Here is an 18187-nt window from a genome sequence, read left to right as displayed (position 1 = left end):
AAAAATAAAAACACCAGTGAAGTGGTGGACTGTAACTAAGTACATTCAAGTATAGTACTTTAGGACGGTTTTTTCTTTCATTGAATATTTCCATTTTTTGCCACTTTCTACTTCAATATTAACAACATAATCATATAAGATATCATATTAGTGATGGGGGACATTTTTTGGCAGAAAAGAACCTTTAACTTTTGATACGTTCAGACATTCTGCTGATAATACTTCTGCACTGAATGTAAGACTTTTACTTGTACTGGAATATTTTTACATTGTTGTATTAGTACTTTTATTTAAATAAAGTCTGACTTCTTCTTCCACCACTGCACCTGTGTAATGTAATACAGTCCAGTGTAAAAGCCTTGCAATTTCTGAAGCTTATCACGCTACACACAGACTGTATCAGAAAAGCTGTTGAATAGACTGGTTATTTTTGGCACTGCAGCTTGTGGTGTTGCATTTGATCAAGTTATAAGGTTCAGTCATTGTGTCTGTCTGCTGTATATGCACTACAGTGTGTATATAAAACACACGCAGAAGCACAAATATCCACATCAACCACAAAATCAATAATCCTAGATCAAAAATGTAATCTAGCAGAAAGGCTCAGCGATCACCTTCTGACCCCCTCTAATGTTAAATCCACTTATTGAATAAATGTGAGGCGAATGGTACTAAAATGAGATTTGGATAGCAGAGAAACCTAATGTTACTCAAACAGAATTTGCTGATGATTGATTGGACATTTCTGTGCACTGACCTCTGCTCTCAAGTCAAAGGCTGTGTCATCCATCACCCCGTAGTCCATCGGGTCAGGCTTTCTGTGGAGCCAGCAAATGTACCCATTATCACCTCCATCATCAAAATCATTAGCAAAAGGAGCTGAAGCTGTAGCCAGAACTCACATTAAATTGCATTTTCTCTTGCATAAGGCCAGAAAGCAGACGAAGACTCCAGCTACGAGCAGCAGCAGTCCAATGGCGATGCCAGCATACACGGAGTCTAAACAGAAGGGAGGTGCGTTTAATTCTTCCAAAGAAAACTCCTTTTAATGAACTGCAGGGACATTAACAGACTATGGAAAGATAGAGTAAATAAATTCAGGTGAGACAGTTTAATAGAGACGAGCAGGGAGGTGTGCCTCTTTATTACCTAGCTGTGTGTCCTCTGGTTCGGGTGTGGAGGTGGAGAGAGACGGCTTTTCCCTCACGTGGCAACGGTTTCCTGTCCATCCTGGATAACACCTGTGATCAGACATAAGGAAACAGTCCAAAGATGCGAATGGTGCTTCATTTGTATAGCACCGTTCATACAAGTTAGTGCAGCTCAATGTGGTTTACAGGTGGCTAACAAGACAGTATAAACATAAACTGTAAAAATGTAGAGATTAAAGTATACATCTGGTAATATTCTGTATTTTTATTATTGCCAGTAAATCCCACAGAAAAACAAAAAACCAAAACCGTGAATTAACAAGTATTGTTTATGTAGCCAATACCCAATATGTCTTCCTCTGTGCACATAGAGCTATGTTGTTGTCCAAAACTATAAAAAACAATGCTCAGCTATTTTAGAAATTTAACAAGCATTTGAAAAAAAGAAAGCAACAAAATATTTGCGACCTATTTTTAAGATTTACATCTTCAGAAAGAATTAATGGGCTTGGGGCCGATTGCAACAGGGTGGGGGAGTTGGAAAGTCTTGAGAGAGAAAGACTAATGTATTGTTGGTTTTGGTTTATTCGTGGGATTTATTGACAATATAAAATATCATAACATCAGCTTTGTCCTTTAAAAAGAGAATAAAATAATCAAAGTGAAACAAAATAAATAAAGCACAATACTAAAACAGATAAAGAAAACAGACTACAATAAATCTTTAAGACTAATTCTCTCACACCATGTTTGAAAGAGAAAAAAAAAAAAAACAGACAAATGGTGTAAGATTTATCTCCTGGACATCCAGCATGGAAACACAGGCTAATTGCAAATAGTTTGGCCGCTCTGGTGAGCTGCATCACTGGGAAAGAAAGTGAGTTCCTCTTCTCCCAAACGAAGACTGTGCTCCAAGTCAACATCTGTTCAGTATCAGCTTGATTTCAGTGCAACATCGACCCTCTAATGCGAAACACACAGCTCTCAGCAAAGCCAGACTGTGTCATTATCATTCAGTGGGGGTCAGGGTACATATTGTGTGACAGTCTGGCTGTGGCAGTGGGCCGTCCCTGGCCTGGTTCCCTGGTGGATCCTGCTCAGCAGAGTGGGGAGACGTGATGCAAATACTGAGCCAGAGGTGCCCTCAGTCACTGGCCTTGGTATCTGCTATAGCGGGGGCTGTTATCAATGCTGGAACAGCTACAGGAGCACCATACCACACCACACAGTGAACGACGGTGGTGGAGTGTTACATAATGAGGAAGCAGTGGTGGCGGCGCTGCATTGGGGAATGTTGGACAGGGGAATAAATAAGAGGGGGAATCGAAGACAAGGAGGCTGAATGAGAGAATGAGAGCAGGATTTCTGCTACAAACAGCCATAAAATATCTTCATTTTTCAGAAACCCAAAGTATTTTCCTGTTCCAGCATTTTCAGTGGGATTGCGTTTACAATTATGTGACACAATGTGACACACTGGGCCTCATGAGAGAATATTTTCCTATTCTAAACTGGTACTGTGCTTTCATAAAAATCTTAACACACTGCAGACGTTTAAGTCCTGCTTTCAGAAATCACCAGATGGAAACAAATTTTGCAGTGTCAGAAGATGCATTTGAGGACCCAAAGCAATTACAAAATATCAATAAGCTGCTATTGATGTGTCATCACAGCAGTGCAGTGTGACAGAAATAAAGAGGGAATGATTTGTCATGAAGTTAGATGGTATAAAAACTTCTTAAAATACAAAGTGGTCTGTGACAGATACTAGAAGAGAAAATATACAGCCTATACAATAGGCGATGTTACACTGACAGGTGTAAGGGAGGATGTTAATCCCTGACGACGACCCACATAAAGACCCTGAGGCAGCTGTCGGAGGGAGAGGATTTTCCTATCAACTGCTGAACTGTATAAGTTGCCCTGCCAAAATATGGCAATGAAATCATAAAATATGACAACAAAAAACAAGAAAAAATGCTGTCAAACATCTCAGTGAAATGGCAAACAGTTATTTATGTGACAACATGAGAACACGTATCTCGCCTGCTGCACAATTCACATCAATTTTTGGGAGAATTGAGCCTTTTGACACAAGAACGGAGAAATGCAAATCTTTCAGAGAGGATTCGCTGGCGTATAATGATGTTAGCAGATCCGGCAGAAAGTCCCATAATTGCATTCTTACTTTTATAATGAAATATTTCATTGCAGACATTCCAGGCTGCTGATGCAGACAACTAGATTCATGAGCTTCCTAAAAAACCTCCAACAGAGCGAGCGTGGTGTTTCTCTCCATGTGTTTTTGAAAGGGAATACAGACGGTCCCAAGACAACCTACAGCCTCCCAGCAGATTAATCTGATGCATGAGTTTTTTGTGGTCTACCCAATAAGACCATTGGTAGCAGTGGCCGTGTTTAAATATTGACCAGGAGAATCCATCAGAGATTCCCAGGGAACACTGCAGTGGTGGATAAATGAAGGCAGAACCACCCTGGTTAAGCTGTGGGGGATAAGCAGATTCCCACATGCTTCATGGAGCGTGTCTTTTCCAAGGAAAGAAACAAGGCTGATGGGATTTCCATGTTTTAAGTCTCACAAAGAGAGATAAAGGGTGGGAGGGGGAGTGGGTAGAAGAGACATGGTACTTATCTTTCTTTGCGCATTTTTATGAATGTGACTGAGTGTGTACATTAGTCTTCTTATGAATGCAGGTTTGTGTGTGTCTGGGTGAAGTGTTACTCACATGCAAACAGGCCCATGTCTCTCTACAAGGCATGACCCATGATCCAGGCAATACAGTGGAGGACAAGCTGCAAATTACACATAAAGAAACTGCTGAATATCATATATACACACACAAAGGAAATCTTCCAAAGCTTCTCCTCTTCTCTGTTTTTCTGTCATCTTCCATTTCTCTCTTCACCTGACAGGAAAACAGAGGCACATTCAAGCATGTTGCTGCCCTGGCATAAGAAAATGAAATCAGTGACTTATGTTGCTGAAGGGGGGAACTGTGCACTGTACAATCTCATCCATTAACCTCTGCAGATAGCATCAGCATGTACACGACACCACAAAAATTCTTTAGTACGTCTATTTTCCTCCTGTATGTCTGATGACAAATATTCTCGCCCCCATAGGTTGTGCAAGGGCTGCCTGTTAAATAATCATCATGTGTGAAACACCATTATGAAACCCTGAAGTCCTGTTCAGCCCCTGATAAAGTAACTTTGGCTTGGCAGAGAATGCAGGATAAATGGGAGGTTTGGTCTTGTTCCTGAAAATGCAGGGAAGCGGAGGATTTAATGGATTTTGGCAGCACGCAGTAACCTGTGAGGTGTGCTTTGAAGACTAAACAGCCAGTCTTGAAATGTCCTGAGAGTCACTGCTTTGGGTGGGAATGAGAAGGCATGAATGAAGCTTTGGCAACACTTAAGTCAAAAGCGACTGGTGACTCATGAGAGTATAATGTGGTGAAAAGAACAACAGCATTTAATAATTAAATTAAAAATATATGTTTTTAAAAAACCTTTCTAAATGTAAACAAAGACATAAAAGAAGGAAAGCCTGTCATCCAGCTAGAAAAACATATTTTAACTGAATGTCACAATGATTTAGAATCTGAAATTAACTGATGGAAGCAGAAACTACATACTGAACTATACACCAAAGTGAAAGGCACAGTATGTACCACTTGTCACATGTCTTCAAGGCCAGGCAATCATAAAATGTAAAAAATGTACAACAACAAAAAGCTTAAAAGGGGGAAGGTAAGTAAAAACATGTTACCATTGCAGCTGGATTCATCAGAGTGGAAAGGAAGACAGTCGGCTGAGTGGTCACAACGCTTCTGAAGTGGGATACAACCAGGTGAACCTCGTTCACACACCAGTTCTCCCAGCTCACACTGCAGCAGAGCTGGTGGAAAAAATGAGAGGCAGAGACGGGGAAAATTGGTAAAATATGTAGAGGGGGGAACAGGCTGTCTGAGTGGTGTATTCACAGATCACTATGAGCATACTATAAAGGGATTAGAGCATTTAAAGCTGCTTTGACACTTTGATCCTAATCTGTGAGCTAATGTGTGTATGCTTTCCTAATTTCCTTCAGTGGATAATCATTATTAGTCTCACAAGTGGGGGTTTTTAAAGTATATCAGTTCCTGCATGAAAATTCACTCCACTTCTACAGCCAAACAAACCACTTCCAGGCCAATCTGTCTCTTGCCAGGTAATATAAACCTGCTGTCCACCAAGAACCCAGTCATGTCAAATCAATTTTTCTAAAAGCACATTTAAAAACAAGAAATGCTGAGTGCTTTAAAATGCATTTAAATAATGAAAGTAAAGATGAGTAGGTAAATAAATGTAACATAGAGATTTAAAGGCTGTCAGAAAAAGATGGGTTTTAAGATGTGATTTAAAAGTCAGGGGTAGGAAGGACAGAATTAAACAAATGAGGAGATGGGTAAAACCATGCACTCCACAACAACAACGAGGATCATTAACAGGCTGAAAAAATGTAATAAAGTCTACTGGGGCTTCAAAGGTAAAGACTGACTGACTGACTGACTGACTGACTGTTTCAAATTAAAGGACATATATTAGATCAGCAAAGTAACTGAGCTTGCTTTAATCTCACCTATCTGTATTGATATTCAGTCATGTAGATATTATATTGTGTTATGTGCCCAGATTTTAAGATATGCATCTGCGAGATTTCAGTCTCCACTTCAATACAAAGACGGTGAATGAAATTGAATTTGTGGAGCTTATAATACTGAAAAATCACATTTAAAAAAGTTCAGCAGCAACATCTCTTTCCAAAAAAAGAGGTACTGGCACCCTGGTTGATCAACAGAACCCACTGTCAGCAGTTTTTATGGGAACTATAAACTATCGTCAGTAGAAAGTAGCTCCAATGAAAGCAGTTCACAGTGAAATCTGTGAATTATCCAGAGTAACCAAGAAGTTTCTGGAAGAAGATGAAGCTGTTTAGCTCAGTGGCCACCATGTTCAAGGGAATTTATAAGAATTTATGACAAAGATCTTAGTTGCTTTCAGACACTACTGACACATGTACCAACTAATGTTAACACAGAATCTTGAAAAGTGAACTGACTACACTGAATAACCATAGTCACTAACTGAGTTAGTAGCTTTTAGCAGTGCAGTTCCCTCACAGGTGATGGAGAGCACCTTTGTCAACACAGCTGTGATCATTATGTTTTAACTGTCACAAATAATAGGCTGCTGAGGCATTAACCTAAGTAATGCTTGTGTAGACTAGTTTAATAATGAATTGAACATAACAGTTCAAACAGCATAATCAGCACTAAATGTGCTGGCCGTATGAACTGTGATGTGTTCACTTACTCACATAAGCACTGAAAAACATTTAAGCTGAACTGAAGGAAATGATCCAAATCATTAAAGTGATTGTAATTCACACCTCTAACTTGTAAGCAAACACTTAAGTTGTTGTACCATATACTTGTTACTATCTATTATTTAATATGGGCAGACTTCTAAAATGTTTTTTCTGCCCCCACTTGACAAAGACACACACATACTTACGGCAACTGTACTCATCCTCTCCGTCAGGACAGTCAGGGACTCCATCACAGCGCAGTATGGAAGGGAGGCAGCGATTGTTTGAACACTGATAATACCCTGTGGGACAGCGGTCTTGAGGGGGAATAGTACCAGGCACAGAGGTCGGACAGTGCTCTTCATCAGACTGATCCGCGCAGTCAGGCTCTCCGTCACATTGCCAGCTCTCTGGGATGCACTGAAAGGAGTAGGCGCACTGGAACTGGTCCGCACCGCAGGTCAGAGGCTGAGGAGTTACTGGTCCTGAGGTGACACATCACAGGAAAAGATACATGCACGTACGTAAATACACATGCACGTGCTGTTCACATACTGATTTAGTCCACTCACAGCAGACATCCTTAAGTGAGGAATCTCAGAGGACTGTTTTGAGACACAGAGAGTACATGGGTTTTGGGAGATCAGAGGGGTGAGAGTGAGGAAACAACACAATATAAATGTAATTGCTTTTCCTCCCCATTGACCTCTGTGCTGTCCCCCAGTGCTGACCCAGTCTCCACAGTGAATTTATATGGACCTGCAGGGCAACAGGCTCCATTAACTCACTACACTCTTCCCGAGGGTCCACACGATTTATATGGAAACGGAGGAGAGGAGCATGAATGTCGAAGGACAAGAAAATGTGGAAAAAGAGGAAATGGGAGAAGGTGAAAATTGGAGGGAAAAGCATGAAAAATGAGCACAGTGCTGGCAGAGCAGGAAATGAGGAAAAAACAAAGAAAAAAAACTTAATTGAAAGTGCAAGGGCAAAAAGACCGCAGAGAAAAAGAAAGAAAAAAACTTTAATAGCTTTACCTCCAACCACACACTCTGTGGTGTAGGAGATGTCGTCCAGGGCGATGTCTGTCCATATGTCTCCACCCACCTCTGCCTGGAAGGTCACTGTGAAAGGTGCTGGGTTGGAGAGGACGACATTAGCGTATGTCCACTGGTTGCCATGGTTTCCTGTGGCTGCCCACATCAACAGACTTGTACCACTGGGTCCAACAGTGTAGACCTATAGAACAGGAGGAGGTGCAGTACGAAACAGAAATAGAAACGTATTTTTGTCTGCATGTAAACAATAAAGTTTTTGTGCATAAAATCTTAATCTACAAAGTAACTATAGCTGTCAGATGCATGTAGTGGAGAAAAACAAACAATATTTCTCTCTGAATTGTAGTGGAATTGGAGAATAATGCACTGTAACAGTACATGGAAAAACTCAATTACGAGTACCACAGATTGTACTTGAATAAAATATACTTAGTTACATCCTATTAATGATCCTCGTCCCTTGTTTTAAAACATACACATCCCTCTCACATCAAACTAATTTCTCCCTTTTTCAATATCTTCTGGAGAGTTTCAGGCAAATGTTTAAGTCTCTGAATTTCAGAGCCTACAATTACAGTGGGTTAGTTGGTGTTTGCTGACAGTTGTCTAATATGTATTTCCCCCTCCAGAGGTATAAGTGAACAGTTTTTAACAAAGCCTGATAGACAAGCAAATCTTTAATTTTATACCGTATTGATTAATGATTAATTTCTTTAATCGTAAAAAGAGAATACTGGTGCCATTTTGAATTAAAGCACATTTACGAGCACCTAGCCTACAGCTACATGTAGTTTTTTTTTTTTTTTTTTAGCACATATCCTTTCTAATTATTTTCTTTTTTTTTTAACATTTGCTTATTGTTTGTTGCTTTGAAATTAACCCAGCTCACAAAGACAACTAAAAAAGGCCTGAAAAGATGGATATGATAATACAGTTTGTAAGGTGATGTGCTTTGATGGATTATTTCCTGGCAGGGAGACTTTCATTCTTTCCTGTGGGTATCGGGTGATTGACAGTAAGCAGAGTGTAACATGGTGAGAGGCTCAGTGAGACAGGACAAGGATTTTTTTCTGACAAAACCAAATTAAGCCTTCAGGATGACTGTGATGGATCATCTGGCAGCAAATGACAAAAAACAGAAAACATGTTTAGAAGCTTGATGCCTGATAAAAAACTAAGAACAAAAAAGACTTTAAATGATTTCTGGAAATGTGGCGCTGGTGACATCACCTTCAGCGTTCCCATCCTGTCCGAGCCGTGCATGAAGAACCAGAAGCGTAGGTGACACAGGCCAATGCTGGCTGGAAATGGTCTCCTGGTGGTCAGCTTGGCAACGTCGCCCTCCCTCTGAGTGGCTGAGTGTATATACAGGAACTTCCCTCCACCACCTTTGGAGATAAATACAGTACACAACACTTCACATTTGCAGTACATTTATATAAGTGCTTGAGTAATATTTTACTGTGCAGTGAAAGAATATCCACAGCTGAACCCTGCTCAACCATTCAATTTCAGTTTTACTGCGAGAAAGAAATCCAATAACTCTCTTCTGTTGATTCCAATATACATGATATTTGGACAGAATAAAACATTTGTGCCGTTGTGTGAAATGTTGTAGCCTACGGCCAAAAGCTCCACAAAGCTTCTTCAGCTCGGCTAGGCTCAGAGATGAGACGGCATCTGTGCAATGCCAGAACAAAGTGGGAGTTTTCCACATGAGTTAAAGGGGATTTAAGGCCAGCACAATCCACAGCACACAGCAAACTGTGCTCCCACACACAACACTGGATTCTTCCTCCCTGACTCGAAAAATGAAAATCAAAATAAAGCCTGGGCATTCATTCATGTAAAAACTGTTTCCCAATAAGTGCTATGTACACAGGTGTTGCTTCGTCATTCAGATTTTAACATCATCTGATAATGGAAATTCCTGTATGTGTGCGTGTGTGTGTGTGTTACAGATGACCAGGTCTATTGATCTGCGCTGTAGTGAGATCATCAGTTCATTCTATGACACAGCGCCCAGTGTCCAGATTCATCTCTCCAATCAATAAACTCAACTGGCCAATCAGAAGTGGGCGTGGACTCTGCAATACACTGACAGCCAATATAAGGAGGAATTATAGCCACAGTACAACGCAGGAAAGGACAACTGGTTAAGTGAGTGCACTGGTATGTCCTCAAGCTTATGGTCAATTACTGCAATATATTGAGTGATATGATGACTCGGTGTTATCAGACCTCCTCCAGTCTACATTGTCTCTGCAAGCAGCCTCCAGTCTAAACACTATAAATCTCTCAGTACATTCAAGAACATTTTGAAATATGCAACTAATGATAATGTTCATACAGGAATTTATTAATTTGCCAATTACTTTTACAATGAATAAGTAACACAAGTCAAAAAATATGTCAGAGAAATTGATTTTATAATCAAATATGACAGAGAAAGAAGCAAACAGCAAATGTTTAATCATTAATCGATTATCAAAATTGATGACAATTAAATTTCTTTTGATCAAGCCTTAAATCCACCTACTGTCAGTCACCTACTGACTGAGGTGGCTCATCGCTCTGCGTTGCTTTTTGTCTTTTGAAATAAAGCAAACTGTACACTGCTAAATAGTTTTGTTCCTGCTATACAAAAGTTTAATTTGTTTTTTTTTATTATCTTCGTGCTGCTATCCTTTATGTACCAGACAAGCAGCATCAAAAAACTGAAGAAATACTGACACAGTACAGGACAATAATTAATGAATGGAAAATTACAGGCAAACTCATAGGTACATGAAGGTTTACATTGCCTAGTATAAATGAGGGCAATTATAATCTCAGCACCAGTGGAAGTGATTTATTTCACCATTTTTTAATTTCATCAGTGGCAAAATATCATGTTTTGATGCAGCAGCATCAGTGTGTACAAGTTAAACAACAAGTCCATTGCTGTTAAGCTCAGTTTGACTCAGTATGACATTGATCAGGATGAATTATTAACCCTGACTTCACATGCTTGTCAGAAGCTCCTATTTCCCAGCTGTCAAGTTGTAATTACAAAGGTGCCGCGCTGCCTGAGAGCTGAAAACAAGGAGCATGTCAGGAAGATGCAGAAGTTGTTTGGTCTTAATTTTGACAAATGTGTGTTTTTTGACAGCACTACTAATCTTTGACTAAAAAACAAGGCAGAAAGCAAACACATGAAGTGAGTTTTGAATATAAACAAGATCCTTAGTGTAAATTTACAGCTATTTATATGCTCATTCTGTCATGATGAAGAGGTCAAAGGTCAGTGAAACTCACAAACCTATGTCCCTGAGGACTTGTATATACATGTAATTTCTAGGAGACATGGGTAACAACAGAGTGGTTACTGACCAGGACTGTGGTCAGCATGAGGTCCAGCTCCTGGAGTCTCAGTCTGGTGACTTATCCTCCAATCAAAGTCATCATCAAGGCCCTGAGAAAGCTGGCAGCTCTCCTCCCACTGGTTTTCATCCATGTTGAAATTACAAGCACCTGGCAATGCAGCAATATGGTCTACGAGACAGACAGACAGATAGAGAGAGAGCAAGAGAGAGATGGAAAAAAAGGGTGAGAAGTGAGAGTTGAAAGTTGTTTTTCAGCTCTACAATAAGACAGATTCGCTCCCAGTGCCAAAGAAATCTATTTCCCATCTCTTCTCACCACAGTCCATCTCATCTGATTCATCAGCACAGTCGGCCTTGTCGTCGCACACCAGGTGGGATTCAATGCAGTCGCCGTTGTCACACACAAAGTCTGTGACTGCAGGACAGCTGACTGGCTCCACAGCATCTGAAACACACACAGACAAACACAGAACCAGAGATGAAGGGGAAGTGATTACGATTCATGTTTGTCTTCTTAGTTCATCTTTTTTAGGACTGGCCCATTAGACAGGAGCATGTACACCCTTTTCCATTCAGATCAATTAAATCTAAAATGTGACGATGAACAACTGTGTCTCATTAAAACACAGCCTTCCTCATCTGTGCACCAAAGGGCCTGAGCAGCAGAGAAGACAGTAAACAAAGGCAGACGAAGGCCTGTCAGGGAAATCAAAGCCTCCTTCCTCCAGCTCTGCCTTGTTTGAGACAGAACAGAGAGGAAGGAAAAGAGATCAGGTGGATCAGAGAAACCACACATCCAACTACAATATTTGCATGTGATATGTGTGCACTCTTAAACTTCAAAGGCAGAGACATTAAATGATGACTGAAATGAGGAAAGAGTTGAACTTCATTCCAGGAGGTCAGCGTGGGTTAATACCATCATAGAATAAACTGAAAACCCATTTTGGCACGCATTTATATTTGATGGAAGTTGTGTGTAAGTGTCATTTAGTTTTGGACAGACAGTTTGTCTGCTTGTCAGCTTCTCAGCCTGTTTTGATCTATGTCTCTGCTTGTCTGTAGGTCAGTATTTATGTCTCTGTATGTAAGTGTGTTTATAGTTTGTGTATTGGAGAGAGCCTTGGCAGAGCCAGGACACATCCCACATGGTGTCCAGCCTTGTGCCAGGTCCTGTTTAATGTGGAACATCTGTCTCAGACATAAACATCAAACGGTGGCTGACAGTGACTGTCATCACAAGGAAAATCGAGCGCTCTCCCTCTAAGTCATACTAGCTCTATCTTTCTCTCTCTGTCCGTATACTGAGTGTGTCAGTGACAGAATCAGTTTCACACCCCGAGCTATCAGCTGGAGAGATCATAAAATAATTTCACAGCATAATTATATCTCACTTGTGAAGATACAGTGGAAGCATAATTTGATAAAAACAAGGATGGGGGAAAGTCGTAGAGAAGTTTAATGTCATTTAATTTTGTAATATATGTTGAAATATAGTAGTTTGGTATTTTCTAGGCCACTTTTACTGCTATGATTACTTATTCAGGTGCTCTAAGAAACCTTGAATTTGGAAGGGCTTACGTCAGCTGCTGGTGTACTTTAATCTCCCATTTACAAAGAGTCGATTCATGGGTTCAGCGATCTTCAAAGACAAGGTTAAGGTTTTTTAGCCAAAGTTAGACACGGCCTGGTATGAAAAACTGAGTCAGTCAATGAGTTAACGACTTACCGTTAATAAAGCGTTAATATTTTTTCTTAAACTTTTAAAAGTTTAGTCAAATTAAAGCTACTTTTAGATTAAAGAGGCGGTAAGAAAGATTTGTGCTGCCACTCTGCACAAAGCGATTGTAATATATGTGCAGAGGTTTGCTGAATAGCAGTGACTCTGATTACTTTGCCAGGTGGTGAGATTTCTGGCTTTAAAAAACGTTCCACTCCAGTGCTCCATTTTGGAACAATGAAATTTCGAAACACTTTCCATCTACTTACTTCTCACCTACAGTACTTGCATTTTAAACACCTAAATCAAAGATGACAGTGCTGCAAAGGCACCTCTGCAAAAAAAAAAAAGGCCAGCAACCCTAATTTATAAGCCAATGAGGCAGTAAAAAAAAGCTGCAGGCTTTTATTATTTCCACCAAATTTTGTTTGTTGGATCTTGGCTGTAATTGTTTAGCTGACTAGTCTCTATTGTGAAAATCTGACTTTATTGTTTGTATAAATCACAAAAGCAGTGGGGATGGTAGTATGGTTGCAGATCCTGCTGACTGCCTTTTTAAAATAGTAAATTATCAGTACAGTCTATAGTGCTCATTACAATGGCAGTTATATACCATTAGGCTTTTTAATGTTGTCCTCTCGGGCAAACAAACCTGTGAAAAATTTGTGACCCTGCCATGTATGCCACCCCCCTCTATCATACAACCTAGTCTATATCTAAGAGTCTGCAGCTCTGTGAGGCTGCACTTAACCTGTAGTATTGTAGTATCATTAGTATTGTTTCAGTTAGTATATGTAGCATCTGTCTTTCATTCCAGTCCGACCTTTAATATTATTCCAGTTTGTCTTTTAAGCTTGTTTTTTATATTTGATTTTGGCTCAGTCTTTAATGTCTTTAGTGCTTTAAAAAATATATCACCTACTTGGGGCACAGTCTATGAACTCCAGGTCATCCAGGGCTGCTCCTCCACTCACATCCCTCGAGCGAATCCCTTCAAATATCACCTCAAAGTTCCTCAGCTTCCTCAGGGGGATCTCAGCTCGATTCCACTTATTCCCCTGATGCCCTGTTTTATTCCACACTTCCAACAAATCGTTCTCTGTCTGTGGAGAAGAGCAGTAATGACAGGAGATCATCATGTGGTGGCATTTCACATACTGCTCTGGTTACACCACTGGGGCAAACGTCAGCTGTAATATTGTTTCAAAGAGCCTCAAAGTGGATTCAAAGTTACAGATGTGACAATTATGACAAATATAAAGTATTTGTATCATTGAGTCAAACGTCAAGAGTAAAGAACTTTAAGTTAAAATGAGCTTAAATTAACTTGTGGACAGACTGCTGCTGCTGAGAAACAGTGAACGTCGTCTAAGAGGAGTCATTAAAGTCTCATTAGCATAACATCGTAGTAATAAGTTCCCTTGCCTTGAGACCTGCTATTCACTGTGTTCTGAGTTATGGTAATGGATTTCTCTCATGCTACATATGGAACATATTAAAAGACAGGCTGATGTATACTCCTCTGTAAGTCCTCTCTGTCTTTTCCCATGATACAAGCAGGGCACTAAAACACGACTAAAATCATCAAACAACAAATGTGACTTTGAGAGGGGTTTTGTGGATCGATGTGTTACGAGCCAGCGTCTCATCGCCAGTTTTTAATGTCGTGTCAAGAACATGAATGAGACATTTACAAAGTCATATGGCATCATATTAAAGACTGACTGTTTTTACTCAAGAATATGAGGAATTAGCACAGAATTTATGGTAAAGGTAGTAGAATCAGAAGTAAAAAACTGCTCTCTCTGTCCTTTATTAAGTTTTAATGGTAGCATAGAGGTTATACCTAATGTATCATAAACAGTGACAAGAAACATTATAGTACAGAACTAAAAAGACAGCTCAGACAATCCTCTCAGAAGGAGGGATAAAAAGGTAGAAAGGAAAGGAAAAATCTGCATTAATGTGATAACACCTTCTCTGCAACAGTTATATACATAAAAAACATAAAGCAAAGGTAAAACAATGCATTAAAAATATGAAACAGTCAACAAAGGACCAAAACCAACAAAGAATTAATCCTACTAACAAGTACTGTCTGTATATCCAAGTACTGCTCTTTGTGGTTAACCTGAAGATGTTTTAAAAACATATTAGCGATCCATACCAGTGCACTGGCTGACAAGTTTCTTCTTTATGACAAACTAGTCACTAGAGCACCAAATCTGCAGCTATAATAGACCTCAAGAACAACACTATTTACACCTATATGAGTAATATTTGCTAAAAACTACAGTGCCTAGCTGTTCTCAGGAAATTATTTAGCCTTTTTTTTAACCAGAGGGTATTTCTGTGATCTGTTTTTAGCCATGTTACTGGCTGGTCTCTATGGATGGCAGTGTTGGTCTGTCAGGTGATCTGCCACTTTGGTCTGGACAGAAATATCTTAACAACTATTGGATGGATTGCAGTGAAATTTGGTCCAGGCATTCATGGTCTGGAGCGGACAAATCCTAATGACTGGTGATACCCTGACTTTTCTTTTAGTACCATCATCAGGTCAAATTTCAATTTGCCCAGTACTTTATCAGCAAAATTTATGACATCCCTGTCAGCTGGACAGACTATACTTGGAAGGTGAACCTACAAAGCACAGCCTCACAGAGCTGCAGGCATGGTTATAGGAACCAGCACTTTGGGCTGAGTGCCACAGACAGGGTAGGGAAGTCAGAAGGTATTAGGAGATGGACTGACCTTTCTTTTCATGGAAAAAAAAGGCAGCCTTATTCTTTAAGTATAAAACCAAAGGAGCCTGACGCGTCACATGGCTCTGTAAGCAACCTGACAGCTAATTGTTATCCGACTGAGAGGAGGAAAGGCCTTATTTGCATCTCTCTCTCTGAATTATATCCATTTTGTGGAAACACACACAGACTTTCTATCTTGTTTCTCACTTGAGGTGATTGGAGTGATTGTGAAAATCCACTTCAGCTTCAGGTCAATATGGAGAAGCACTGCCTGGTTAAATCACAGAGTGTTTAATAGAGGAAAGTATAGATTTAAGAACCCATCCTCCTTAAGTTCATGAGTCTAATATCAAGACTGTTTTAGCTCTGCAGTAATTCATAACAGCTTCCTCATTCTCTGGTCTTTTCAAAGGTGACACAATGATTGACAGGTCTATCACATTACATCATTAATTCACTTTTAAGGCAGTGCAATGACAAGAATCAATCTTAGCAGTATGAAACTTTTTGGACATTGTTGTTGAACATCACACGCAGTGTAAGCTCTCACCGAGTAAGACATCAAACTTACTGTACTTGAAGTTGTAAGATGTTTCCAGGGGACTGACTGCAGTGAAAGAGACCTGGTCTAATGTACTCAAAACCAGAGGACTAGCAATGTCACATCCTACTCTGCAGTTTGAAAGCCTATTAAAATGCACCCTTGGGTGAGGCATGCACAAGCTGTCTCCTCCGCTTTACGCCAATGGAGCCCTGGCTTGAAATAATCTTGTTACTGTGAGAGTAGAGCATAGATTAATAGGCAGCGTTACAGCAGGACTTATCCAGATTTATGTCATGGAGTAAAGGCTCAATCCATAAAACCAGCCTTAGAGCGACTGACAAGTGTATGATACCGGCATACGTAGCTCACACTTGATGTCTGGGTGGCATATCAGTCAAGGCATTTATTCGATCAATTTGATGCTTCATTTCTTGAACTCGCAGGCAGGGAAACGCAACCACAAATTCAGTTTGCTGAAAGTGAAGAGTGGATATCCATTTGCATAATTTCATTTTATTATCCCCCTGGTGACAGTCAAGAGGCCAAAAAAGAACAAAGAAAGTTGTAATCACAATAAAATGCTTATTTTATTGAAATTTTGAAATCCTGAATGTCTTTACCATACACTGAATGTTCCACTAAGCTGAAATCCAATTTGTATTCATGGCTTTTTCATTTTATGGAAGCGCTGGCAGCTGTTTTTGTGTCGACTCACCTTCAATTCAGAGTGCAACTGCTTTTTTTTACTCAGTCTCTGCTTAGTTCAATAACGTTACAACATTAAGGGCACATTAGCATATTGTTTTCGTGATAGGATTGTGCTTCAAATCAAGAACATGTTCAAATGATTAGCCTTGTCATGCTATGTTTTACTTGGGTAGAACGTCTTCTGTTTGGCTGATGGGAAGATGCTTGGCTCACCATAATGGCATGCCACATTTGAAACCACAACACCATATACAACTATATAAATGAGCTAATGGCAGGCTATGTAGTTTCGTTGAAAGTAATTTATCTCAATCACCATAATGGCATGCTGATTCAAAATGCATCTGTCAGTAAGTAAGGAAAACAAACTGCCTGTTCTCACAATATGAAATGTGAAATATGAAATATGATGTTTGAAAAGTAACATATTCCTCACAGAAAAAAGAAAATACATTTTTCTTTATACTGTTGGGACATGAAAGATATTTGTTTCATGTACGTGCTGAAAATGTGTTTATGCAAACCTTTTCAAAAAGGATTCAGATTCTATACACAAAAAGTATGTTAAGAAGATATTTCAATTTTTTTTGTTATGTGCTGAGAGTTTTTTGATACCATTCTCATATCTGTACACTAAAAATGAAGCTGGAGCTAGCTGCCAGGTAGCTTAGCTTAGCATTAAAACTGTAAATGGGGGGAAACATTTCAACACTTACTCTCTATTTTAGATCCATGATAACCACACACAGTGGTGGATACATGCATACATCACTGCACGACATGCATGCAGATGTAGTACATGCAGTAGTTTGGGAGTTGGAAAACTGACTATATTGTTATACTGTTCCTAATTCACTCTGAGACATTGCCTTTGTTCAGGTTCCAGCCTACCTTACATTTCCAGATGACTCTGCTGCCGAGGACAGTGTGATGTGTAATAAGTCTTTGGAGCAGTTCACAGGCCCGCTGATTTAAACAGACAGGCCTGTTGAGCCTCTTGTGAATTTCACAGGGAGAAAACACTTGCAAGGTAAATATAATCCCCTCCCTCCCACTAAGTGTCTCTAGCGTTATTATCATAACTCCCTTTGTTCTTCAATCAACCTTTAAAGATGGTTCACACTGTACTTACACTATGTTGCTTGCAGAGAGAGTGTGTGTGTGTATTTCTAGTCATGCCTGAGCAAATGTGTGTTTACATTTATGTAGCTGTTTTGACTCAAGGCAACATGGAGGCAATAAAAACGCTATAATATTGTAAATTATGGTACAAAGCAATAATCTGTAAGTGCTAATGTCTTTGAACTTTCTAGGTCATACGTGCACTTAACATCATTTATGTGTCATGGGAGACTGTAGGAACATGAGACTCAGCTGAGATATCTTTCTCATACACACATGCACACACCCCACAAAACACAGACATCACACTTGACTCAATGTCTAAAATCATACAGGATGACCTCTGAACTCGTCACCCTCTGTCTGTGTCTGTGTGTCTGTGTAAATGGTAAATCGCT

The 18187-nt window shown here is 39.7% G+C and overlaps 1 protein-coding gene across 1 annotated transcript in view; it reads right to left on the bottom strand.

Annotated features, from left to right (window-relative positions):
* Positions 1-18187, bottom strand: part of malrd1 (MAM and LDL receptor class A domain containing 1) — a 47295-nt gene that overhangs the window by 1764 nt on the left and 27344 nt on the right. The window contains 11 exon segments of the mRNA XM_018695342.2: positions 758-818; positions 903-999; positions 1150-1241; positions 3899-3965; positions 4945-5073; positions 6732-7010; positions 7563-7764; positions 8814-8971; positions 10956-11117; positions 11265-11393; positions 13591-13771. Coding sequence (XP_018550858.1) covers positions 758-818; positions 903-999; positions 1150-1241; positions 3899-3965; positions 4945-5073; positions 6732-7010; positions 7563-7764; positions 8814-8971; positions 10956-11117; positions 11265-11393; positions 13591-13771 — 1557 coding nt within the window.

The sequence above is a fragment of the Lates calcarifer genome, linkage group LG24, assembly GCF_001640805.2.
Source record: "Lates calcarifer isolate ASB-BC8 linkage group LG24, TLL_Latcal_v3, whole genome shotgun sequence".
In the NCBI taxonomy this organism is placed as follows: Eukaryota; Metazoa; Chordata; class Actinopteri; family Centropomidae; genus Lates; species Lates calcarifer.
The sequence above is the reverse complement of the archived record's forward strand: the minus strand, read 5'-3'. Positions and strand labels throughout refer to the sequence as shown.